A 25,664-nucleotide genomic window follows, 5' to 3' on the forward strand; every position below is an offset into this window, starting at 1 on the left:
CCATGCCCCCGACTGCCGAGTAAAGGATTCATTCGGCTCCGATTTTTTTCCGACCTTAGAATGTTACATCATTGATATTCGATTGGAGCCACTTCTGTTTTTTGTCATAAACATGCCACCATAAATGTTAATAAAAGTGGTTGTAGCCAAGTTGCAATTATTTGTACCCCCCATTCTGCAAGACGAATTAATGTACTTTCCAACCTCTCCAAAAATTAAAACAAAAATAATATGATTACGCTTAAGCATAAGGGATTTAGATCAAGGATAAAAACAATCCAAATGCCGAAGCCTTGCAATACAAAGCTAATTAATTAATAGAGATTAATAGAGCTCAAACAGTCCTCAATTCCTCAATTCGTGAATCATCTCCCTTCAAGTGTCAAAAACAGATTTGCCGATCTGTATGGAATCACACTCCACGAATCTTCTTCAGATAAAATTATCGTTATTTAAAAAAAGTTATTCGTAAAATACGAATATATATTGTTATAAGAAATGAATATGCCACCAGAACACTTGGAACTTGGAAATTAGCGAAAAATAATGTATAAACACGAGTTTTTACATTTTTTTCCTTGATCTGTCAAAAAAATACAAGTGTAAACAGTTTAAAATTAGGCTACTTATACTTACCTCGGGTGAAATCATGTAATCTACAAGAACTGCAAAAAAATAGGAATGACAGCGAACAGAACGGAACTTCCTACGACTCACAAAAAACGATAGAAAGCCCTCGTGTACGATAAAAGCAACAATTATGAAAAATAAAGCTGTTTACACAAGCAAATAGTTTTGTTATTCATCCAGCGATGGATAGTTCGGATTGCATGAAAAAGATTCACCACAGGCTGCTAGACATCCGCTACTTCAGTGAAAAAGTGTGTTTGACAGATTTTTGCTAGCACAACTTCCGTAAGAGAACGCGAGTAATGAAAAATATCCTATTTGAATAATAACATTGAAAGTACAATAAACATTTTTTCTAATATAAAAAAGAGCACATATGAAAATAACATCGTGAATTTGTACATAACAAACGATTCCAGATAAGAGGCGAGTAGTACAAAAACTCAATTAGATTAAAAATAAAAATGTAAATAGTACTTTAGATAAATATTGGGGTATTTTTTCCATTCTCCACTTTGCGGCCCGCGAATCACTGAAAATTTGTACTTGCGGCCCTCTGATGAAATGAGTTTGACACAGCTGGTCTACAGGTTTGGAAGTTTTTCACTTAGACAGAAGATCAGTCATACTGATGAAATCATTGGTAAAAGAGATGACGATGTATTTTAAATAGTCCCGCTATCACATGTATCGAACGTAGCAAGGGCTATCACACTGAAGATCCAAAACAGTTCTAGTTTGGAGCCTCATTCTTTAACAACTTATTATTCTTCTGTATTTATTAGCACTTTTATGCCAATTGCCCTTTGTTCAGCAGGTCTTTAATTTTAATTTTGATGATTTTTCATCCATCATCGCTTGCTATATTTGCACTAAAACACGTCTGATGTTCTTCACAGAAAGGTGATATGTTTTGTGAGGAAGTCATTAAGTCATATGTTTCCAATTCTAAAAATTATATTAACATCACCAACATTTTATTAGTCATTGAAGATGATGAGAGATCGCCCAGAATATAGGTATAAAAGAACAAATCGTTTGTAAAGCTATCCCGTTCAAAGATTCAACGGTTCCCGTAGCAAAACAAACAGACCACACTGCATCTCCACAAAGAGGTCACCGGGTACGACTGCACACCAATTCACCCTTCCCCGCAGCATTAGAATTTCTTCACATTAAAATTCCGAACCCTTTGTCCCCAACGTCCAGCACTTACCTTTCTCCATTCGCTCCATGCCGTCGTTCGTCGTTTGGCCGTCTGCTGGCTCCCTTCGGCACGTTTTGCCGATATATTGATGTGCTCTGCCGCCGGATCCGCTCGTAATGCTGCTCATCGTCACCAACGCCCTGCTCAAACATCCCGCCATACCACGGCTAATTGCTTATCTGAGATCATGCGCGACGACGGGCGTTTGTGTGTGTGCGTGTGTGTGTGTGTACATGCACTTGAGCAAAACCAGATCGCCGTTGACCGCATACCCTGGGCTAGAAATAAAATCCGCACACGGTCACAATTTGCTTGCAAACGGTGAGGAGCGCAGACGGACGCGCGTCGACATACGAAACTGCCGAATTGGAATTTGGCCCCGCACCATTGCCACACAACACAACGCCAACTTCCGGGGCAACAAATGAGAGAGAGAGGGAAAGAAGATAGTTGCAGCTACTCTAGTGTGCTTATAGTTCCTTTTTCCGGCTGTGGGTTCCATCGCAGAACGTCCGCCAAGTGTCCGTTATCTATCGAACAGGTATAGGACACGGTTGCTGATAACGCCAATCGTTCCGTGAGTAGTGGTGACGGTGCCGAACGAAGTGGTCCGTTTTGGGGAACGACCGCCGTTTTCGTTGCATTCCGAGGCTATCCGAGTGGCTGTTGTAGTTGTAGTAGCAGCAGCAGCAGCAGCAGCGCGGCACAAACCCGCGAGGTTCCCGATCAGTTCGCACGTGACGGTGATCGGTTTTGGACGGGCGCACGCGGGCCCTCGCACATTGTGTTCGGGTGCTCTCTCTCCCTCTCTTTTGCTGACTTGAGATAAGGAGACCTCGCGAGGGTGTGCTAATTCTGTGACGGGTGGGACAGGGACCGTGATTCAGACATTCCGGTCAACCCCGGATTTCGGCGGAATTGCCCATTTGCGTGCAAAACTTTGCACCCAGTTATGACGGTGCGGTGCCAAATTTCATAACTTGTGTGACCGCTCCCTATCATTACCCCGAAAGGCTGTGGTGAGTGGATCCCGCGCTACAGGTGTGTGAAGGCCCTTATCAGCCGTGCTTGGCTGATAGCAACTTCCAGGGAGGGCCGACCGCGGCTTATGTTTATCCAGCACCGTTTTCCGAAGCTTCGGCAGTGATAGGGTGAGTGCAGCACTAGCTCGGGCGCGGTATTGCCATTCACCGGACGGCTGCGGCATCGGCGTGTAGTGCGTGTGACCACGAGCGAGTTCGAATTCCAGCCGGACACAATATGGGACGTATTGGAGGGGTGATAGTGCGGTGCTGGTTGGTGGTGATCGTGTGCAGTGCCAACAGTGTCCCATTGGCCAGTGCGCTTGAGGCCAGTGGACAAGGTGAGTCCACGTACGAGGAGTACGACGATGAGAGCCCGTACCTGGGCGGATACGAGCTGCTGGACGATCTGGATAGTAGCGTGGAGGAGCTGGCGACCCTCTACGACGAGGATGTGCTCGATCCGATCACTGACGATGACATTTCTTACTCAGGCTACGAATATGAAGATCCGCTGGACGATGACATCGGCGTCGGTGGTAGTGATGGGGTTGTTGATAGTGTAGTACCATCATCTATTAGCTCCAGCACGGTGGTCACACCCTCGATGACCACCCTCGAAGATGCCGTACAGCGGCACCCGGTGGCTATTGGGAACGGTACGATTAGTGCGGTGGAAGCTGGAACGACTTCCACCTTGGCGCTGCCGGAAAAGGAGGACGCTGGGCTCGGTACACCACTCCTCGATGGGCTGGGTGCTAGTGGCAGTACCGCACCGCCACCGACGACCGTAGAGGACGATAGCTGCCGAGGTCATGAGGTAAGTGCCAAATATACGCGCACGCGTAAATTACGTCATTCGCGCGATCGTAATCGCTAGGGACTCATTATTCATGTATGGAAATTCAACCAATAAGACAAGACAAGCGACCAAAGATAAACAGTGCGAGAAAGAGACGATGTAGAGTGAGCGAGTGAAGCTCTTCAAAGTGGGTTTTTTGGCATACAGTGAGGCCTAAAAATATTCGTCTAGCTGAGTATTTTACAGAAAAATGAGAATTATGACCACAATAACCATGGTAAAATATCGATCAAGATTGATTAGAGATCCCTTGTATGCTAAAACTTGAGCATTGAAATAGCTAACTAACAGCAGGTCAGCATTTAGTGTACTAAAGAAAATCAGTTGATTGGCGCTAAAACTATTGACTTATCTACTAGGACCAAACACAGCATGACACAGATTGTAATTATAAATTTACTAGTAAATCGATCCAAAATTAATATACTTAAAATGTTTTGATGGCACTTTGAGCGGCGGCCGGAAAATAATCAAAAGGAATAAAGCATGATATCAGAAATGTTATCGTAATCCGGCAAAGCTATGCAGCTATAAACATCGTAGAAGTTTCCCAGGCTTGTGGACAACCACAACAATCTGGCGAAAACGGCCTGGAAGAGCTTCTCGGTACGAAATCTATTGCAAATCAATTCTTGCTGCTCGGGGGGACGGCCCATTCTAAGTTTGAACCCATGACGGGCATGTTATTGAGTCGTTCGAGTTGAAAACTCATTTGTCGACAAACTCAACTTTGACACTGAGAAGTGACTCGGAAAACCCTGCAAGTGTGAGGCGTGGAAATTTATCCATGCACCTCGCGGCTCTGGTTGATATCGGCGAGTGTGCCATTAGATTACCGGATCAAGGTTGTTTGGAAATCCAAAAACCGAGTACAGTTTGGAGATATGATAACGAATGAGCTTTCTACAGAATCACACGTGCCCGATGGTTTCCAGATTAGTGGCCATGTGTTTGGCACCCCAGGCCGAATGGCAACCAAATAAGTACGAAAGAGATAATAAATTTACAGAGAAGCAGATACAGTCCGGGGTTGAGGACTCTATGTCGGTAGCATTTTTATTGCAGATTGAATCGTTAGCTTCCGATATCTAAATTCCACAGAACTAGAATTATCATTTAAAACCCGAAAAGCCTAACGTCAATTACAAAGCCTCCAAAACAAATAAAATAAAAAAGATAGTGTTACCAGACACAAGTTCACTGGTTTGGTCTGGTTTACTGCTGGCAAAACTGTCCAAATGCGTGATTGAGGTGTGCAATCAGACAACAGGTTATCGTTTTAAGACCTTTGCCAACTCTGCATTTCAAGATTTTAAAAACCCTTTCACCCTAACATCTTTGTATTGTCATGTCATGCCACGGTGTGTAGTTTTACATAATATACTTTGAGAATGTATTGACGTCCCTCCATTCTTGAGCATGTAAACTCGTTGGAGCACCAAGTAGAATCCTTAGGCCAAGACCATTATTTTGTTTTTAGATTGACCGAGTTAGGCTCCAACGAACCTCTGTCGATTTTAGTGTTAGTGTGAACTAAGTTAAATCCCTCTTACAAAGCGAATTTAGACGAGAATTTTTGTTTGTGTTTCGTCTTTTGTTACATGTTTTTTCTTTTATATTTTAAAATACACAATATTTTTTGTTTATTAATAAATTTCTGGATGGTGCCATCCTTCGAAAGTGCTCTCGCTCATTTTGCATCTAAACGATCTACATTACCATACCTCACAGAGCTCATTAACTTCTGTAAACGGGACCTGAGCTCTGGTGGCCAACACTCAGGCTTGTTTAGTACATGGTGCCGTGATAACGCTACGGTACTATGCATCGAACCGCCGTGTTTGGTCTTCTCACTGGGCTCGGTCGTGGATATGATTAAACTACCATAATAAAGTATCAAGAGGGAATCAGCGCTTGAGATGGATTTGTTGGTTAGTATGAGCTGCTTACGGTAAGCGCCGTGTGATAGCTAAATGCCTTCTAGGACTATTCAAAACCATATTGACTACTTAAAAACCACATTGACACTCTCGCACTACTAGCTAGTGTAGATTTCAACGCCCCATTTAGGCATCTATATAACTCAGGATGTAACTTATGTAAAATTGCACTATCAACGCCTGAAATACATTCATCTATGGCAGTTTTTTAGTACATTCATCTAGGATCCCCAAGATCCTGATAAGTTGATCAATGAGCTATAATCTAAATATCCCATATTGATATACATTTTGTCGGCCGTTTTCCATTTCCCTTCCCCATCAGAAACTACCGACCCAGCCAGAGTACGTGAGCCGCGACGCGAGCATCATGCGCAAGTGTTGTCCGCCGGGCGAAAGTTTAGTGAGCGAGCACTCCAAGCACGTGTCCTGCCAGAAAGATGCGCCGAGCTCGTACCTGCCGCAACCGATCGTCGCCCAGTTCTACCGGGACTGCATCGAAGATCTGGAGGAAGAGCTGCGGCTGGACGTGCGGTACGGCAATCCCTGCCCGAGCGAAGGTGGCATGGTGAGCTTCGGGGCGCACACGAACGACACACTGTACGTGATCCAGAACGGTTCGCTGCTGGTAATTTACGGTGGCAAGGATTACGACGTGTACGGTACGTACTGTCTCGATTACGACCGCACCGACGGCGCGCTGCTCGCGTACGTCTGCCCGTCCGAGGTGCGCGTGATGGTCGATGTGGTCAAGGGTCAGCTGTTTCTGCTCACGATCTGCCTGATCGTGGCCATCCCGGCACTGCTCGTTACCGCGCTGCTATACATCATCGTACCGAAGCTGCACGATCTGCACGGCCGGGCGCTGGCGATGAACTGCGTCAACTTTGCGATCGCCCTGCTGCTGGAGTGCTTCTTCCAGTACCGGAACCGTGGCAAGCGCATGCTGATGGACGATATGGTGCTGGAGAACTACGCCGAATACTTCATACTGGCCACGTTCTTCTGGCTGCTGGTGAACTGTGGCAACAACTGCTTTCATGCGTGGTAAGCGACGCCGGGCTAACCATTTCTCTCGGAAGGCGCAGGCTAATTGCATCTTGAACTGCTTGCAGGTATTACGTCCCGCGAGGGAAGAAGGCCAACACGCTCGAGGACAACCAACGGTTTGCGCTGTACGCCGCGTTCGCGCAGCTCATCCCGCTGTGGATCATACTGTCCTACTCGATGACGCCGGCCGGCACGCCCGCCATCAAGCACTATCTGTTCATCCCGATCGGTGTGACGCTGGGGCTCGGTAGCCTCTGCCTGCTGGTAACGCTTTTGGGGCTGACGCGGCTGAAAAATTGCTACTACACCTGCCACCAAATCCGACAGCGCTTGGTGCAGAGCGGCCAGTATGAGGAGCTGTGCAAGTACGTGCCCGTATGTGGCCGTAAAGTGAACAAGGTGATATACATGTAAGTATTTACCTGCTAGTCCAGCCAATCCATGCTTTCGGTTCTAATGCGAATTTGATGCGTACGGGGGGGTTGTTGTAGGAACAAATACACGGTCCCACTGTTCGTCGTGATGGGCACCATCTGGACGGTGATGGCGGTGACGTACTACGCGACGTACGATCTGCCAATCTTCTACGACATACTGTTCGGCTTTCAGGGCATCCTGATGTTCGTCATCTTCGTCTGCATGCCGCGCCCGTACGAAACGATCCGCCAGTGGCTCAACGAGCGGCGGTACTGCGCCTGGATGTGTCGGGTCGATCAGGTCGACGACGGTGAGGAGGCACCGATGAAGCGCCAGATGATCGCACCGATGATGGCACGGGCGGCACCACGCGCTTGCGGCCCGGACGCCGCCCAGTACAGCGCGTACATGGCCGGACCGGAGCGCTTGAAGCTCAACAAAAATCCGTTTAAATATCTGGAGGAATTGTAGGAACAGTTTCGGGCGATTGGGGTACCCCATTTACGGCGGGGGTTGTAAATATTAGACGCAGTATTAGATAGGCGGTAGTTACTTATTCGGATACTGGACATTCAACGTTGTCTACGTTGTGTGTGTTTTTTTCAAATGTCGAATAACATGACCAATAGGCGTAAAATTCCTAAACTAGTTTAAATAATCGAACAGTGTAAGGCAACGTAGTGACGTCAGTGAGGCGTAATAAGATAGCATAAAAGAGTCATTCTTAGAAGTAGGGTCTATTAAGGGAAAATCATGCTATAAAGTAATTCAGCAGTGAAGTAATTCTCGGTTTACTTTTATTTGTAATTAAGACGAAGACTAACGGGTCTGGGGGATGTCAAGTTCCGGCGATTTAAATCGTCTTCAACAACAAAACTACCAACGGGTATAGGGAGTTGAGGGATCGCTGCTGCTGCCGGTGCTACTACGTCCAGTATAGACCGCACCAATTGGCGGCATTCGATGGCTCTAATTGCTCGTGCTAATGCTAAATATTGCCCAAATGTTCGTCCTCCCGAAAAACGAAAGGAACCGGGAGACGACTACTGTTTTGTTCGCTAAGTATTTATAACTATTTTCTGAAAGCAACGCGGCACTAGCTCTAGTCCATGATTGGCTTTTGTTTTGAATATGTGTACTAACGTTTGTGTGTTTCTCTCTCTCTCTCTATCTCTTTATCTCCGTGTCGTCTGTTTTGTGTCTCCAATGGTGCACAACAGAGAGTGGTGTTTGGAGGTTTTAAAACGAGCTTAAAATTACAATAAAACAATCCAAAAATAAAATAAAAAAAGTAAAACACATACAAACATAACAATCTCCATCTGACGGTGGCTGTAAGTGATAGGTAAGAACTGCCCAGGGATTTCCACCACTAGACCACTAAAAACACTTGACCGCGCAAGCAAAACGGATGGACCACGTGAGGCGGGTGTGAACCGGGGTTTTAGTTGCTGACCGGAATAGCGGATGGTGGTCGTTACGAATAAAGTACTGTCCGGTATCTTAACTCACCGGCACCGGGGTTGCTTTATAGATTTGGAACGTTATCTCAAAGCCCTTCGGTACGGTACGTATCCGTTCGGGACAAAAGGGAAGAAAAACTAAACAAGATTGCAGGGTGAAGTGTAGTAACCTGTGCTCTGCTTGCGTTTTCGTATCGATAGATTTTGTTTTTTTTTGTTACTCTCTAGCTAAGCTAATGCAATAAGGCCTCACCTCAATATGCAGTATTTGCGCCCGTTATCTTCTACGCTTCTCGACCCTCCAAAAAACCGGTGCGATGCGGTGCGGTACAAACACTTCAACACGCGTACTGCTGCACCAACTCCATGGAAGTGAATTTTTTGCCTGCCTGCCTGCCTGCCTACCGCTCTAGCTTGACTGTGACTTAGCAATTATCACACGCACGCACATTTCGTCGTTTTCAGTGGCTGTTTGATTGGATTGGAAGAAAAAGGGTTTTTTGTTTTTGTTTTGGCATTCAAGTTTGCCAAGTGTCACAGTGTAATCTAACAGTACTTTCTAAAACCACCCGCGACGGTTATCGGCATCCCTTGTATGTGCGGGGAAACGCTAATCAAACCGGGGTGCCGGGGTTTGCTTGTTCTGGCGGTATAAGTGCGCTGTGCGCCGACGAAACCGGGCTAAGGGCTGGCTGGCAGTACCAGCCGCCGCCCAGCCTAGTACCGCTTCGGTCGCGATCAATCGATCTCATCAAACGAGGGCGATGGGCACCGCTTCTCGACGGCGAACGCGGGACTGATGCCGACCAGCCCGGTCACACCGCGCGTACCGGTGCTCTGGAAGTAGAGCAGCTGGTAGCGCGTCCCGAGCGGCAGGCTCACGTTCTCCGAGAACGTCAGCTGCACCGTGCGCGTGTTCTGCATGTGCTGCAGCTGCTGCTCGTTCAGCTGGTGCTGCTTGTCCTTGTACGTTTCCGTGTACTCGTACGCCAGGTACTCGCTCAGACTAGTAAAGTTCTCCTGCAATAACAAAAAAATGCGACAAATTTGTAATTAGATTTCGGCCCTAAAAAAGTCCCCGACACCAAAAAAAAAAAAACCTTACCCGATATATTCCGATCCAGTCGGCGTTGCCCTCCTCGAACCCGTTCGGGATGACGTACTCGATCGTGTTCGGTTCGCCAACCAGCCACAGCTCGATCGGCTTGAAGCTGACGGTGCGCTCGGTCGTGTCCTCGTACACCTGCCCGTAATCAATCAGATCCGTTACGAGATCGTCGAACGAATGCACGTCCGTATTGTTAGCCATGGCCAGCTTGTAGCTGAGCCGGTTGTTATGCTGCTTCCGGAAGTGTTCCCCACTGTACTGTGGCTTTCGATTCACCTTTTTTGTTTTTGGCAGCAGGGTGTGTGGCAGGAAAAGCATGGTTGTTTTGATTTTTGATTTTTTGTTTAGTAACACCCACTCACCCCCACCCCCCAAAAGGCCCGGCGCCATGGATGCAAGCAATCAGCAAGACATGCGCACGAAGGTGGCAATTTGGCATCCCATGCCGACCGACGATCGACCAGCACACACACACACAGACACATACGGGCGGCAGGTTAGTTTTCGTGCGCGTGCACAGATTGCAGTGCGTGCGAGCGTGCGTGCGTGCGGTGCGTGCAGACATAGTACCATAGTGGGGGCGCGTTAAACAGACAAACGGCGATGGTTGGCGGTAGTGTTGTGGTTAAAAGATTACGATGGCAAGCGAAAAAAGAAAGAAAGAAAAATGAAACATTTACCAAAATCAACATACAGAGCGATGGAAGGGTGAAAGGAAATGGGAAAGCTTAAAGCGAGTTATGGTTAAATGGGAAAGAAACATATAAAAAGGATAAATGGTGAATAGAGAAAGAGAAGCGACAGACAGTTGATAACAACAGTAAATAAAGAAACATACCCTAATAACCGTATGACAGAAATATTAATGTTGAAGAAATATACAAAAGGATTGTCTAATAGTTTGGTTAGAAATTAATTTATAACGTTTACCTATTCAGTTAATTGACACTTTCCATCGCCTGAAGAGACAAATGATGACCAACATAACAAAAAGGCTTCGTTTTGTTAAAATATTATACTATTGATGTTTCTACTTTTTAGCCTTATATACCTTATGTTGGAATTTGAATATTTTAAAAAAATTGTTTGAGATAGAACAAACGAAATAAGAATTCCTTTCTTCATGTCAAATGGTAAAATTGTAGATCATCTGTTCTGTTAATTGGAATTGAGGTAAGTATTTTTACGAAATGAGAAAACTTTAACTTAAATGTGTTAATTTCTTCTTTAAACTGCATTTTTCATACTAACATATGACTAAAGTAATAGTACGTTACAGAAAGCAAAGCGGTACAGTTGTGATAAGGATACAAAAGCATACAAACACATTCCTTGTTTCGGCCTTGCTGGCATAGTAATGGCAGACCATCCCCACCCGGCACCGGACTCACCCTCGCATCCGCCGTTCGGGCAGTGTGCAGCGCGACGGGATGCCGTTTCTTGCGCCGTACCGTCTTAAGCTTCCGGCTAGTAGCGGTGGTAGCGTACTGCGTATTGCCGTTCTCATCCCGACTACCCTCGACCGAGCACTGTGTCGTCCCCGGACGGATCGATTTAAATTGCATGGACCGCACGATACCAACAACGAAAGCACACACACACGGGATGAGTAGAAACAAACACACACACACACGCACAGAAAAGGGAGGGAGGAAGGATTGGAGTGATAAAAACAAACAAGGATTTTGATTAGATTTTCCTGTTAACGCCGTATGCCGTTTGGCTTGTTAGTTAGTCTGGGACACGGGGAAATTGAATTTCCATGCCTCTGCAACCCACAGCTGGTGATCGATTGAGATGTGAAACAATGTTGAGGAATGAACACAAAAACACACTCATAGTACAACCGCGCGCGCGTAAGAGCGAATGATTGGTCTCGCAGATGGAGATGAGCTTCTTTGTACAGTGTGAAACACTTCCGGAAGGTTTAGGGGAGTCGCCAAATCCGTATCCGCAGACGTACCTTGAGCGTGAATTCACTAGTGACCGGTTTGTGATCGCTAATACTGTAGCTGGGATGGCTCTTGTAGGACGTTTGTTCGGCGGTGAGGCGCACGTTGCGATAGTTGTTCTCGTTCACCGCGTACAGTATCCGATCGGTCCAGGCAGGTCTTCGTCTATAGAATGAAGAGTGCCAAGTATTGCAACAGACTCGCAAGAAAGAAATGCAGAGTGCACACTCACTTCATATCGTACTCGTTGCTACCGTGCTCGAACTTGAACGTTGGCGGGAACTGTGGCAGCCGTTCCTGGAGCTGGGCGAACGCACGCCCCTCCCGTCGCACTAGCAGCAGCTGGTCCTTCTCGATCAGCTGCTTCAGCTCGTCCCGTGCCACCATCGCACGGATCTCGTCGGCGGACGTGGTCGCTTCGCCCGTTAGTCGGAAGTTTAGATCGCCAAACCAGAACACGTAGCTGTGAAGAGTTAGATCAAGATCAAGATCACTAGAAGAACTTGCTACACAGTACGATCTGACACTGTCACCTACTCATGATCGAAGATGGTTTCCTTTGCCTTCACGTGGAACTTCTGCTCCTGCACGATCCGCTCGTAGTCGTTGATGCGCTCCTCCAGCATGTGATCGTGTGCGGCAAGGTGTGCGTTCACCAGACAGATCGAGCTGCCGTACACGTTCATGCGTATGCTTACCGCGCCCTTGTTACCCTAGTGGACGGAAAAGTTTCGAAAGATATTGTCACAACCAACACTTTGTTTGTTTTGAGCAACGCGATACTTACCCATATACCACCCAGTCCCGTCCGGGTGTACTCCGTCTCCACCTGTCGCAGATGGAGCAGATGTTTCCGGCGGGCGAACACCGACAGCAGCAAACCCTGCATCTGCTCCGTCTTGATCACAACGTAGTCGCGCTCCTTCAGCACCTCCTTGAACTTTTGCGTCCACAGATCATCCTTGAACAGGTTGTACAGGGTGTTCTGAGGCTGCGCATTCACTTCCTGAAGTCTGCAGGAATGATATACAGAAATGGTTGAGATTAAACAAACTTCTTTCGAGTACCTCCAAGATCTAAACAGAGGACTTACCCGATCACAAAAAAGTCCGGCAGATGCGAGTCCTGTTCGGGCCGGTTCTCCAGCCCAAGCAGCTTGTTGAGGGAGATGTTTTCCGGGAACTTTGTACTGACGTTCCAGGTCACGATGTAGATTCTGAGGGCGAGAGGTACAAAACGGACGAGAGTGTGAGGTTAACAGTGATCGGTACTGCGGTTTGAGATACACTGAAGTTGCTTAATACTAAGGTTGTTGTGTTAGTTACAGAATTCATCAATTCAAGAAACCTTCAATCCCGTAATAACTTATCCAAAAGACCCGAATCACAAAGACCTCCGAAAATCCCCGAATCACTTATTAAGTACATCGTAACCTCTTCGTGAAAGCTTCCATTAAACTGTGTTGCATTTCCATTCAAAGTGAGCAATCAGAGGCTCTTGCATAAAGCGCATTAGCGCCTCCCCGAGCCCACACAAAGAAGCACATAGGCCGCTGGCGGCCACACACTTCCTACACCATTTCTCCAATAGTTTGCACATAACGCAATATCCATCGTTCGGTGCTTCCTAACTGCGTCATGATCGCGTTACATGATCGAACTGGCTGGTCTTCAACTTTCAGCCACTAACACTCTTGTTCACCACGACCTACAAGACGTCCGTATCCGTCCGTGATTGCTTCAGCTGACTTTAAGCGATGCTACGTTTACCTGCAGGCATTGTACGCCCGATGGTCCTGCTTCACTGGGTACGACTTCCGGCGTCGCTTGGAGGACTTGCGCCCAAACATGCTGCTCACTTGGTTGTTTGTTGTTTTCAAGTGTCACCACCGATCGCTCGATCACTCGATCAACGGAACGAAACGGCACGAAATTGAGGGCAAGGTCTTGGGGTGTGTGCTTGCTTAATTCCCTACTACACCAGTTTTCCTCTGGTAGCTTTTCCTGCAGACACAACAAACACAACACACACCTCTCTTGGGTTGGACCTCTTCACTAGTGCTCAACGTCCACACGTGCCCAGTACCGATCTGCAACTGATCGTACACTTTCGTGCGTAGATTTTCATTACCCGCAACAGAAAAAAACAACCTATCGGGTCGGCTTTTCGGTAAGTGTGTGTGTGCCATTATCACGCCTGTCGAACCACCACAAAAAGTGAAAAGAAGTTGCTTTTGTTTCGTGCGTTTTTGCTTTGGTCGCTTTTCACCGGCCAACACATATAGAGACAGAGAAACACACACACATGGTAAACGGAATTGACCGATAAAACCGATTCCGTACGCAATGCATGGGCGAGAGAGGGGGTGGTGCCTTTTCCGCATGCAAGTCTTGGAAAAGGGGGTGGTGAAGAAAGAAAATGGGGGCACAGTGGCTCGCGGCAATGGTGGCGCGTTGCTGGTAGGCGCTTTCCGCGCTTTTTGTGTGTGATGGCGGCGGAAAGGAGGGAGTAACTCCGAAGCCTCCGAACGGTGTCATTAGTGGTCTGCAGTGGGGCCGCTTTGCTGACCGAAAGATGCAAGTTGGTTTGATATAATCGTAACAATTGCATCGGTAAGGGTGGGTTGAAAAGTACCATGTGTAAGGGAGCAATTCATTCCGCAGGGTACAATAGAAACTTTTGTAATTGGTTTGCTCATTTTGGAGCTTTCTATACCTTTATACACTTTCCGTTTGAATGCGATAACGTCTATTATATTAGATTATAGTGTATTTTTGTTTATTATATTAGATTTGTATTTTTTATATACTAAGTTTTTTCTTTAATGTGTTCTTTGTTATTCTTTGTCTTATGTGTTGGTTGTTTTCGTTTTTGTATTTGTCTTATTTATTTTCTTGCAGATTATTCCACCTGTTTTAGTCTACTAATGAAGGTTATAGCATCATTTTTAGGTTTAGCTTATATTTTACTCATGAGAATTCACTTATTGTTCATTTTTATAACCATTCAGACAACCAAAACAAATGCACCATTAAAGTGCTTCATCGTTACACAACAATGTAAAAAATATGTAATTCAGAAAAACTAAAAAAAAACTCACACATCCGTCCTTACTAAACGCCTGAAGGTATGCAATGCAATGCTTTTTTTATATTCTTTTACAATCTTATATGTTTTGTTCATAGATTAATAATGAAAAAAACTTGAAATAAATATGTAAAATACCAGAAAATCTTATAAACCTAAATTACGCTCCACAGCCTTACGAAATTTGAATTTTAATTGAATTGAATTTATAATATCGTTACATTGCTATGTTACAATTCGATTAATTCTATTGAAATTACACATAATTTTATATTAGCGTTTGCTCTAATCAAAATAACATAACCAATATAGAAAGAAAGAACAACAGAACAATATGCTTAAGATTTCATATTTCTTGTTTTTCTCGAAATGAAAGTGGATTGCACGTCATGGACTTTTGGCTAAGATTGGTCATAAAAATGGTCATTTGTTATGTAATGTCTGCACGATTAACATTAAATTTGTAAGTTCCCGAAGGGAGAATAAAAAGTAAAATTAACAAGCATCAATGGCATCCAATAACAATAAAAAACATATTGCAATAAACCAATTGACACGAAACGCCAGCCAATCATATAACACAAATCCCTATAGATCCAATGTTTTGCAACTGACTCTTGGCTCTAGGCATGAGGAAGTATGTGTGTGTGTGTGTGTGTGTGTGTGTGTGTGTGTGTGTGTGTGTGTGTGTTGCCATATGTCTTCTTCGCGTGCAAGGAATGGCGAAAAGGAATTTGGTAAATGCAGGGCCGCATTAATTTGAAGCTCACGCGTTCCGATGATGCACCAACCGAGGATGGAGTTTGCTCCCACCCGCATGCACGAGCAACACCCACAGCAACACGAGCATCGGGCTTGGAATGATCGACCCGTGAAGGAAATGAAGGAAAACAGCAAACCCACATTCGTGCACAATTTTCACGAACAATTATTCCTCCAGCACCTTTTGCCTTGTGCAAGGGAAATAAATTTCGGACGCTATGCGGAGGATTGGGCATTTGTTGTTTCGTGTGAGTGTGTGTGTGCGAAACGTTCACGTAGCGAGCGCAAACCCTTCACAGCACGGAGCAGGGGCGCTGGTACAGTTTGCGCACATCCTGTCCGCATGTAAGTGATTTAAATTTAATGATCGCTCGACATCGAAACGTATCTCGCTTACACAAGAATCAATTAACGGAAAATTAATGACGAGAGCCGGAGTGGTAGAGTGATGGAGGGGGTTTGGCAACGATTGGAGTTGATTATTTACCAAGTACAATAAATGTACAATAACACTTGATATTAACGACTAGCTACGGGGGCGTTTGCAGCTGCACTAGATTGCGAGCCGTGGGCAACCTAACCTTAACAATACATGTGGTTGTGTATTTATGATATTTTTACCCTAGCTAAAAACTTCTAAGCAAATATTTGCGGCTATGAAAAGTAAACAACAATAAAATGTGGAAGTTATAGGAAAATTAGCTGCTGATATTCAGGAAGTTTGTCGACCAATACAGGTTTCTTTTGCAATCTCAATTGAAAGGAATGCTTAGGAAATGTACAGGAGAATCAAGGTCATTCGTGATGATTATCACTGCTCAATCACTCTGCGAAATCAAGCTTATCTTTCTTGTCAGAGCACTCAGTACTGTTTAGTTTTAATGATTTCATGTCAACGGGGTTTCATAACGATTTTTGATTAAATGTTATCGTTTCTCTAGCACTTATTCGCCCCTTTTGCTGAACGCATTGACCCTCAGGACTGTTTCGTGTCATTAAAATGCCATTGCGGATCATTTCCTCAGTTTATAACCAACTGTAAGCTATCATTAAAAAAATTGAATATGTTTGGATACAAACTAATTGTGGTTTAATTTTAAGACATCTATAAAGCAAAAAAAATCACATAAAAAGAAAAAAACAGATTTAATAAAAAAATAGCCGCAACATATTAATAGTTGCGAGCCTTAGTAATTCCAAAAAGATAGAAGTTGTACGAACTGTTGTCTGGTTATCTCGTTGCATATCATTTGCCTTCTCATGGAGACCCCGTTGCAAACTTTCTGTTGCATAGACAGATTATTGCCCTATGATACCAAGGATCAATCTCAACATTTTGGAGCCAGAAGATCTAGTGTGGAGTATAGTACTATACTTATTATGATTAATTTAACTTATGTTACCAACTTGCATTAGCGAAGATTATCTTTAAATGGTCATAATAAAATGAATAGTTTGAAGTGTGATCATTAAGAAATGTACTAAATGTAGTAACAGCTTGTTTGCCTTGTTCGGCTGGTCGTAGACCGTGGCCTTAGCCTAAGTATGGCAGCACATTCATTACTAGAGCGAACATTTTCGAAAAATGAGTCAACTTCATGAAATTTATGATTTTTATATTCATTTCAATGTTTAATTTCATATTTAATTTAGTTTATTCAGTTTTCAACTCCTTGCAACCCCCCAATGTTATAAATATTGCCTATTAATTATATGCATAGTTTGCAATGCATAACTTCAGGTTCAACATTACAGTTGAAAGTCAATTATCCGGAGGTAGGATTTGCCATGGTGTAAAAAAATGACAACTACTCAAAGGTGTTGTCAAACCAATAATAGCTATCATTAAAATGATGTTCACTCTCTTCTAAAAATAAAACGCGCTTAAACGTTATTAAACTAATAAAAAGCTCATTTAAAGACGCTCAAATCAGCCTAAGCAAGAAGCTTTCTTGATAGTATACTATGGATGAAAATATGATAGTATATTATAATTTTTAAATAAAATTGTGACCAAACGTTGAAGCAAAAATGTTATCGATCCCCAATTCCTATCCCTCCGAATAGTTGGTGTTGGTGTAATGTTCTTTTATTCTGTTCCCAATTTAAAGACATTTAATAATGTGTTTAATTTTTATTACCGTAAAACGGTTTGCTAATTAGCCATGTCTTGCACCGCCAGATACAAAAGATCATGGTACAAATGTATGGTATGCCAAGGTCATCTGGTAGCTGTAATGTAAATTCATACAAAAATACAACCACATGAACATAAAAAATACTCTTCTAATAATTACAAAGTGTGAAGAATGTTCACAAGATATTATCATGAAGATATCACTTCACACCCCAACGCTTTCTATCAGCCAAGCACATCTTACCCACCCAAACACAAAACCGCATGGCTGTTGGCCTTTAGCCGATTTCTTTCCGATCTTCCTGGGGTCGGAAATCGGAATGAGATTGCTATCTATGTGCAGCGAGTGCAATCATCACCGTGTGCGCACTGCTACAGCAGCAGCATCAATTACTTCATCCGATAACGATGCAATGATGATGATGTCACGCCATAACGAATCGTAATTGGCAAGCGAACCGGGCGCACGGTGCGAGACCACAATCGGCCAGCACACGTAAAACGCATTCGCCAGTAAAAATAGCGAGCAACTGAAACTTCGAAAGCAGTGAAGGAAGCGACGTTGCAGCATATATAAATAAAAACTCATAAACCACCCCTTGGGCCACCCATTGGGAGGGAGAAAGGGGCAGTTCCAGGTGTCTGCCTAATGGGTTCGACTCGCTTGCAGCGTCGTTGAATTTATAAATAGCACACGCTATCCAGGGGAACAACAGAGCGCCAGTGAATAGTTTAGCGGAAACGCACAACTATTCTGACCTGTTGCTATAAAGGTGGGTGAGATGGTTTGGTAAAGCTCTTTTCTAATGCAAAGCGTGCGCGGCATGTACGTGCACATGTAAATTATAGTTTAACATTTCCACAGTACACCATGTACACAGCAACAAACATTGGAATAAATTGAAGCTCCAATAACATTGGAGCTGCGTGTGCATGCTCGGGCTGGGGCAAGCGTGCCTCGCAACATGCAGCATAGAAAATCGATACTATTTGGCATCGGTGTGATAGGAGGTGCCATTTGAAAGCCTACTCGAAAACGTGCACAAAGGCGACACTGAAAAGCCGCCCAAGGATGCCTTTCCAATGCACCAGTGCCGTGCCATGGTAGGTTCTAGCCTTCCAGTGCAGGAATCGAGCCGACACGACGCCTCTCAGTCCTTTTTTTTCGGTGCAAGTAAATGTATATGTTTGTGTAAGCTTTCCCTGACGTTGACGCGGCTTTGCGAGTGAGGTGTTTTTCTTTTTATGCTTTTGCACCGCACTGCACACACCCGGCAAGAGATCGATATCCTGCAACGGGCAGTGAACGGGTTTCGTTCCAACCAAAACAGCGGGATGACGGGGCGACATGAAGCGCACGCCATTAGAATGAGATTAAATGGATTAGACACAACTAAAAGCAACTAATTACCGTAGAAAACGTGCTATGCAGCGCACGAATAAATGTATTCTAATTAGTGTTTTTTCGCTTGTTCTTACGCCTGCACAAAACACATCTTGACCGGTGGTTCGTGATAAGATTCGTGTTTGCATTTTCCCCCCAATCACGAGCGAAGCAAAATTCTCATCATCATTAGAGCAAAATAAACATATAAAAAACATAACAGAAACATCGGTACAACAGAGAAAACAATCACTTCTCACGCTTCACGGGCCGGTTCCGCCTTCCATGCGGGCCAGCATCCAACACGGCCTCAACGTGCGCTTGCATAAGCCCGTTGACGTCATGCGGGGAGGGAAGAACTCGGGTTGCACTAGAGTCCCAACAGTCCGACAGATGCTTTGATACTTATGTAATCCCCGCCAAGAAGAGGGCGATAACAAGATCCGCAGCAAACCGCAGCAAGAAGGTTCAGTAGAGCATCCACCGCTTTATCGGTGCTTTTTAAGTGGCGTTTGAAAGCAATGGAGCGTTATGCGCCTTAAAGTATGCACTGTGCTACTCCTTTGATGTGTTTTAAGAAGCTTACGAGTAGCAGTATCGGAAAAAAGACTAAAATTTAACCTACAAATATGACGCATTTTGGTTTTGACGAGAAAGGTTTCAGAAAGAACATCTTCCCATATCAGCATACATAAAGACTGGCTGGCTTGGTGATTAATTTCGCTTAGGAACGGATGCGTCTTTTAATGTTAATTTATTAGTGCGTTGTTTGGATTGGTTAATTTATTGGATTTAATATCTGATAGATGGAATTAAGAAGGTAAGAATACAATACACATTTTGAATGTATTTTCATCAATAAAGTCAATCAGTTTCTTACCAAAAGTAGCGTAGATATTATATTAAACCTATATTGTCACATGCAAGAGCACATCTTTGCGGGATAGTGTTTAACAATACTTAAAAATGGCCCCTGAAACGTGTAATTTGTTTTGAAAAAACTACACCCTGAGATTCGAAGTCAACCCAAAGGTTTTTTTAAAAGTTAATTTTTAGCTTTTGTAGTTTAAAAACAAGACACATGTGAGTAAAATAAGGAATGAATGGTTCTACTGGGGTACAGAAAACTCATAACATTATTCATAATTCAAAGGAATTATAAAGAATCAACTTAGAGAAAATGTAATAAAACAAGAGTCATCAAAAGGATATGTGTCCCTGATTCAAGCACCAATCACGTTTATCTGCCATCCGCTGGCACTAGAGCTCCAGCTGGAGACATGCCCCTACTTGCCCGCAACCGGGAGCAGTCCAAGGTCATCCGATCAAAGGAGTGAGCAGGCCCCGCATATACCCAATGCCCGCTTATGACTTGCACAAGGCAAAAGGCTAAACGGACCATTTTACCAGCTCGTAGGTAGGTCGGAGTAGCAGTAGTAGTGGGTGCTGGTTGGTTGGTTGGTGGCATTTATGCGCCAGTCGCGGAAAGGAATGATGAAGCGATAAGTCAGCGCCGCAGCACACAGCGCAACACCGCGATAACGATTTTTGCTTCTTCTTTCGTGGCGCGTCACCTACTTATCGCCCCACAATGCTCATAAACTAAGGAAATGAAACAACAACAACAACAAAAAATCAATTCTTTCGATAAAGCTCACTACTACTACTCGAGGGAGGGGCGAGACGGTTATCGCACACCGTCCAGGTGTTATCGTTTTTCCTGGTTTTCATCCCCGCGAGGATGACGACCTGATGCAACCTGAAATCCGATCGATAGGGCACGACATGATGCCATCGCAGCTCCTCCAGCTGATGAGCTTGCTGCGTTTTTGTACAGATTTCAAAACGAAACCGAACCAATCAGCAAAAGCATTGAACAGTTTATGATCACGAGCAATCGCCCCGTGCGTGCCATGGAAGCGGGCAAAGCTCCACGTATCCAACGGCGAGGTCAAACCGGGCGAAAGCCGGGCATGGGTCGAACCGCGAGGTTCCAAAAATAAATCCATTCGATTATTGATCAACCGGTCAAATACACATGCCCCAGGGGGCTGTCTTTTTGTTGATTTTTTTCGGCACAGTGAAATGGTATGATGTTAGCAAAGGTATGAAACGCCCCATTTACTACCCACCCCGATACTACTCACTTTACATTCCAGTTGTTATCACAGTGACTCATGTTGGAGCCGGTCGATGAGTCCTTCCGCTCGATTGGTCGATTGGTTGCCGCCCTGGAGGGACCACTGCTTGCTGCCGTCGATGCCGTTTTCTGCGCACTGCTGGAGTAATGCCCAACCGTTGTGCGGAACCGTTTCCCCGCAGTATTATCACCACTTCATTCCACTACCGAACAAGCGCAAACATTCACAGCACAACTGCTCGGCTTTCGTATGTCATCCAGACGATTTAAAGCACACTAGCAATCACTACCACACTCACGCCACCAACTGCAGCGACGGGACTGACCACTGAAACCATAAATAAATGAATGCTAAATGGTTAACACAATTTGTGGATGGGTTTTTTTGTGCCACCGCGAGGTATTCGAACTCGGCAAACGAATCGTTCTGAAAGAAGTAACACACTGAGCAAGTAAAACACCCGCAAGTCTACCGACCAGAGACGAGAGAAGGATAAATCTCGTACAAACTCTTCAGTCGAGCAGCATTATCTTATCGCCGCAAACCGCGACCAGTCGGCGAACCGCGATTCGTTCGTTATCAAATAATTATCACCTGCGGTGTGGATGGGGTTTTTGCCTTTTTACTGTACCACACACCACTGTACGGATTCTTCGTAAAAGATTCACAAAAATTGACCGCGCTGTACTTAACCGCCGTGTCCAGCGCGTTTCAACGCACGGTCATAAACGCGTTACGAAGCGTTCGCGCGCGCGCGCTCTACAGCACGCTTGGCCTTTGCCGCGTCAAGGTGCAGCGTGACCTCCCGGTTGGTTGCTGACATTCGGGTGGCGATCGTGGGGCCTGTGACTGCCGTTGACGGTTGACTTTCAAAAAAACAATAACCGCTCACAGTCAAGGTGAGTCAGTTGCAAGTTTACGGTGATTCGTGCGGCTGTGCCGGATGATAGTGCCCATCCGTTGGTCCGGTTGTCCTGCCCGACTGACAAGGTAAACTTGATTGATATTTCAGCTGCATACCGCTGGGAAGGCATTTACACGCGCTTGGTTGAAATGCGTTGTCGATGATGGTATTGGTATTTTGTGTTTAGGTCTACATTTAGTAATGTTTTGCAGGAGATCGTTTACTTGTAGGTATACACTGACAAAATTTTAAGCTAAAATCATATAAAATTAAATGACATGCTAGGTGTTTATGTTACTACTGTCTTTTGCAGTTTGTATTGGGATTAATGATACATTTCTTCCCTAAAGGCCGGGGGACATTGTCCGTACTCGCTAGTGCAATTTCGATTTTCACTATCGCATCTGGCGGCGACTGCTAGAAGCTTTTTTGGTCATTGAGGGTATGGTTGTGCCGATTTTCAAAATAAACTATAGTTTTCATCGTTTTTCGATGCGAAAATGGATGCAATGCGTGCAGAACATGTGTATATACCTTTTACAAAACTTTTTTCGTCTGATTGAAGTAAAAATACGGAAAAATAACATATTTTCTGAAGCGGCTCCAAATTGTTTGGAAAAATGCTTCGGTCAGCCACCGCCAGAGCCGCTAGTGAAAATTACACTAGCGAGTACGGACAATGTCCCCCGGTCTTAATAAAATGCTTCAGAGTTTTTTAAGCATAAGTCTGCCGGTCTCGTAGTACAGTCGTCAACTCGTACGACTTAACAACATGGGCTGACTATCCTGCTATGGGAGGGAATCAATTAGTCACTGAAAGCCAAGCCCCTCAAGTGGGTACAGGCAGGCCTTGACCGACATCGGTTGTTGAGCCAAAGAAGAAGAAGAAGAAGAAGTCTGCCGAGCGGATTGCATGCTTTACAAAGACTGCGCCTAAATGTAGGCAACCAGGATATCAAAACGGGTAACGCATGTGAAACAAATGCATTTTCTTAAAGGATCAGATTAGAAACGGAGATCAGTGCGTTAAGTTTTCGTGTTAGGTATCATTTGTAAAATTCAGGTACGCTCAAACAAGAATTAAACAAAATTTGTGAAGCTTTAATTTTGCAAAAAATACAACAACCGTAAAAAAAAAATCTGTTCGACAGGTACTAGGACTGCTTTTTGAATACAGTACAGAAGGAAGGCAACATAAAATTCTCAAAATTATCTACTACCTATACACCTAATTTATAATAATTATGACGATCTTTCATTGAATTTTGTTAGATTGAGAAATGTAAAAAATGCTGTAACTAGATTTATCTCGGAATAAATTACAGGCAATGGTTTAAAGGAACCGATTATAGTACATCGTAATTTTCAAGCAACAATTAATTAGATGTAAGCTAGAATGTAATGCCGGTACAGAGTTAAGGGGATCAATTAAACCGATACTTAGTACCAACGACAAATTGAGAGCAAGACAATATCAAATTTCTGAATAAATTATTCCAAAAAATTGTGATCACGGTTTTTTCTCGGTTCACACTAATAGCGTATCTCAAGAACTACCTGTACACTACAACAAGCACCATTTAATCCCATGGAAAGATATGCTCATATATTTCTGCGTCATATCCGACAACTTTTTTTTTGCTAGACACAGTTAATGCCTCCTCCAGATGAAGATTCTAGCAACGAAATGGCGCAAATACATTAGCAATGACTGTAAACTATTTGCACAGAAGTTATTTCGCTCTTTTTAAAGCAAACGTTTATCGACTACGACTCGGCTTAGACGCGGCTTCGTCTAATTATCCACTACCAACGATCGGATGTTCTAACGACCTTGACTAAGTAGTGTACATTAGTATAGTGTGTGTGTGTGTGTGTCTTTTACGGAGACATCGTTTAACAACATATTTAACTAGATGGTACAGTGTTGCCGTGTTATCGGTTTTCGCTTGTTTGAATTCCGGTCGTTCCTTTAGCTGCCTAAAGTGGTGACCGTATCCGTAGCAACCTATACCCTCCCCCGGCTGTCTGCTGCTACTACTGCTTCGTACGTAGTTTCTGCGAGAGTGTGCATGTGTGCCTGGACACCCGTTTATCGTCAAGGTTTACTACGCCGAAGGGGACACGAAGAACCGGAGTGTAAAAAGTTGCTTTTGCGGGGGGTTTTATGAGCTTGTTTGCTTCCATTTGACACAGGTGAACTGGTCGGTTATCGTGCCATGATGCTGCCGTTTTTTCGCTCTTTCTTCGTTTACGGCTAACCCTCATAATCTATGTTTTTGTAGTGGTTGTGTGTGCGGGCACTTTCAACCAATAGAGTACAACACATCGATGTTGATTTGTGTGTTGTTTGAGTGGCACAAAGTAGCACACAGTTGATTGCAAAAAGGTTCTTCCCTTCAATTTGCCCCGTTTCGATATTGAACGCTTGCCGCTCATCGGGTGGAACCGCACTAGTAGACACGTCCAATACAAATACACGACCATCACGCGACACAGAGAGAAACCCGTTCACTCCCGTTTGGCGCTATTGTAGGTTAATATTTCGATCACAAAGCCGCTTCTTCTTTCCCTCCTATGAATGCTACCACATTACGGCCAATTAATTCTCGTGTGACGCGGTCGCGGTCAGTCCGCGGGGGGTGATACAAAGAGTGGTGGAATCTATTTTTAATACATCTCACATTTTAACAAGCACACACAGAGACACACACACTATTCGGCCAGACATGACCAGCAAACAGCAAAACAGCATGCCCGTTTCTTCCCTTTCGCTGAAAGATTTACACCTTTTTGGACCCTTGGGGGACCCCCTTGGCAAGGGAACACATTTTTCACACTTGTTAAACAACGTGTAAGGGCTCGCGGCCTATGTTAATTAGGTCACATTGGTAAACATAGCCACAGAACCGCACACACTCTTTCCTTTCGTGTCACTGGATTAAGGTACAAAAGCATACCCTCCCCTTCACCAATGTTTACTTGCACTTCACCCTTTTTCCATATACCCTTGTACGTTTCTTCTTTCATTAAAACCAAAGGGCTTGAAAAATCAAAACACGTGATAAAGCAACAAGCCCGTGATTAGAGGAGCACTTCATTTCACTTCACCAATTAAAAAAAGAACTACCCCCAAAAGGGTTTGAGGCTGCGGCCGACTCTACACAGCGACACAGTGAGCACACGTCCACTAATTGTATGCTGCAGCAAAGGGCACAACGAACTGCGAAAGGGCAAAAAAAAGACAAATACATACACTGACGGTGGAATTTCAGGAGCGCGCAGAATTTTGACCTCCGTTCTCGGCGAGAAAGAACACGAAAATGAGGAGCGGAGCAAAATATAAACAAACCAGACACACTGGGGACGCCTGCATGGACATGCTGTGACGACAGTCGAACGAAATGAAATCAATAAAATCGGTTTATTGTCCAATTTTTGGAAGTAAAAGCGTTCAACTGATTATTAAGTTTTAGAATAATATTTTAAATGGTAATGAATCGATAGTATTTGTGTTTAAAATGCAAAAGAAATGCTAACCGAGTGCCCACTGTGAACACAAAAGGCTTTTTCCAAAACGGCTGCATCATGTAGCTTA

At 44.4% G+C, this 25,664-nt stretch overlaps 2 protein-coding genes across 5 annotated transcripts; one reads left to right on the plus strand and one right to left on the minus strand.

Moving 5' to 3' along the window:
- Positions 1–1,656: 1,656 nt before the first annotated feature.
- LOC120955184 (probable G-protein coupled receptor Mth-like 14) lies at positions 1,657–7,911 on the plus strand. The gene is made up of 5 exons (XM_040375782.2): positions 1,657–3,200; positions 3,354–3,679; positions 5,987–6,708; positions 6,777–7,121; positions 7,203–7,911. The coding sequence occupies exons 1-5, from the start codon at positions 3,098–3,100 to the stop codon at positions 7,597–7,599; spliced, it is 1,893 nt and encodes a 630-aa protein (XP_040231716.2). The 5' UTR covers positions 1,657–3,097; the 3' UTR covers positions 7,600–7,911.
- LOC120955185 (phosphatidylinositol 4,5-bisphosphate 5-phosphatase A-like) lies at positions 7,896–25,426 on the minus strand. 4 transcript variants are annotated; one of them, XM_040375785.2, is made up of 9 exons: positions 25,323–25,426; positions 21,169–21,489; positions 12,745–12,867; positions 12,439–12,664; positions 12,189–12,364; positions 11,884–12,114; positions 11,663–11,816; positions 9,697–9,975; positions 7,896–9,611 (listed from the first exon to the last, which is right to left on the minus strand). In XM_040375785.2, the coding sequence occupies exons 2-9, from the start codon at positions 21,198–21,200 to the stop codon at positions 9,330–9,332; spliced, it is 1,503 nt and encodes a 500-aa protein (XP_040231719.1). In that variant the 5' UTR covers positions 21,201–21,489; positions 25,323–25,426; the 3' UTR covers positions 7,896–9,329. The 4 variants fall into 4 exon arrangements, with proteins under 4 accessions (XP_040231719.1, XP_049466742.1, XP_040231717.2 ...); XM_049610785.1 differs by lacking the exon at positions 25,323–25,426 and having other exon boundaries at positions 21,169–21,615; XM_040375783.2 differs by lacking the exons at positions 21,169–21,489; positions 25,323–25,426 and adding an exon at positions 13,421–13,717.
- Between the last annotated feature and the right edge of the window lie 238 nt (positions 25,427–25,664).

Source organism: Anopheles coluzzii, chromosome 3 (genome assembly GCF_943734685.1).
Source record: "Anopheles coluzzii chromosome 3, AcolN3, whole genome shotgun sequence".
Taxonomy (NCBI): domain Eukaryota; kingdom Metazoa; phylum Arthropoda; class Insecta; order Diptera; family Culicidae; genus Anopheles; species Anopheles coluzzii.

Excerpts from the sequence above, each read along its gene's own strand:
- LOC120955184 (XM_040375782.2), top strand. The coding sequence starts at position 3,098 with ATGGGACGTATTGGAGGGGTGATAGTGCGGTGCTGGTTGGTGGTGATC. Across the intron at positions 3,201-3,353 it reads GCTTGAGGCCAGTGGACAAG|GCTACGAATATGAAGATCCG; the intron begins GTGAGTCCACGT and ends TTTCTTACTCAG. Across the intron at positions 3,680-5,986 it reads ATAGCTGCCGAGGTCATGAG|AAACTACCGACCCAGCCAGA; the intron begins GTAAGTGCCAAA and ends CTTCCCCATCAG.
- LOC120955185 (XM_040375783.2), bottom strand. The coding sequence starts at position 13,500 with ATGTTTGGGCGCAAGTCCTCCAAGCGACGCCGGAAGTCGTACCCAGTG. Across the intron at positions 11,817-11,883 it reads AGCAACGAGTACGATATGAA|ACGAAGACCTGCCTGGACCG; the intron begins GTGAGTGTGCAC and ends TTCATTCTATAG. Across the intron at positions 9,612-9,696 it reads ACTGGATCGGAATATATCGG|GAGAACTTTACTAGTCTGAG; the intron begins GTAAGGTTTTTT and ends TTGTTATTGCAG.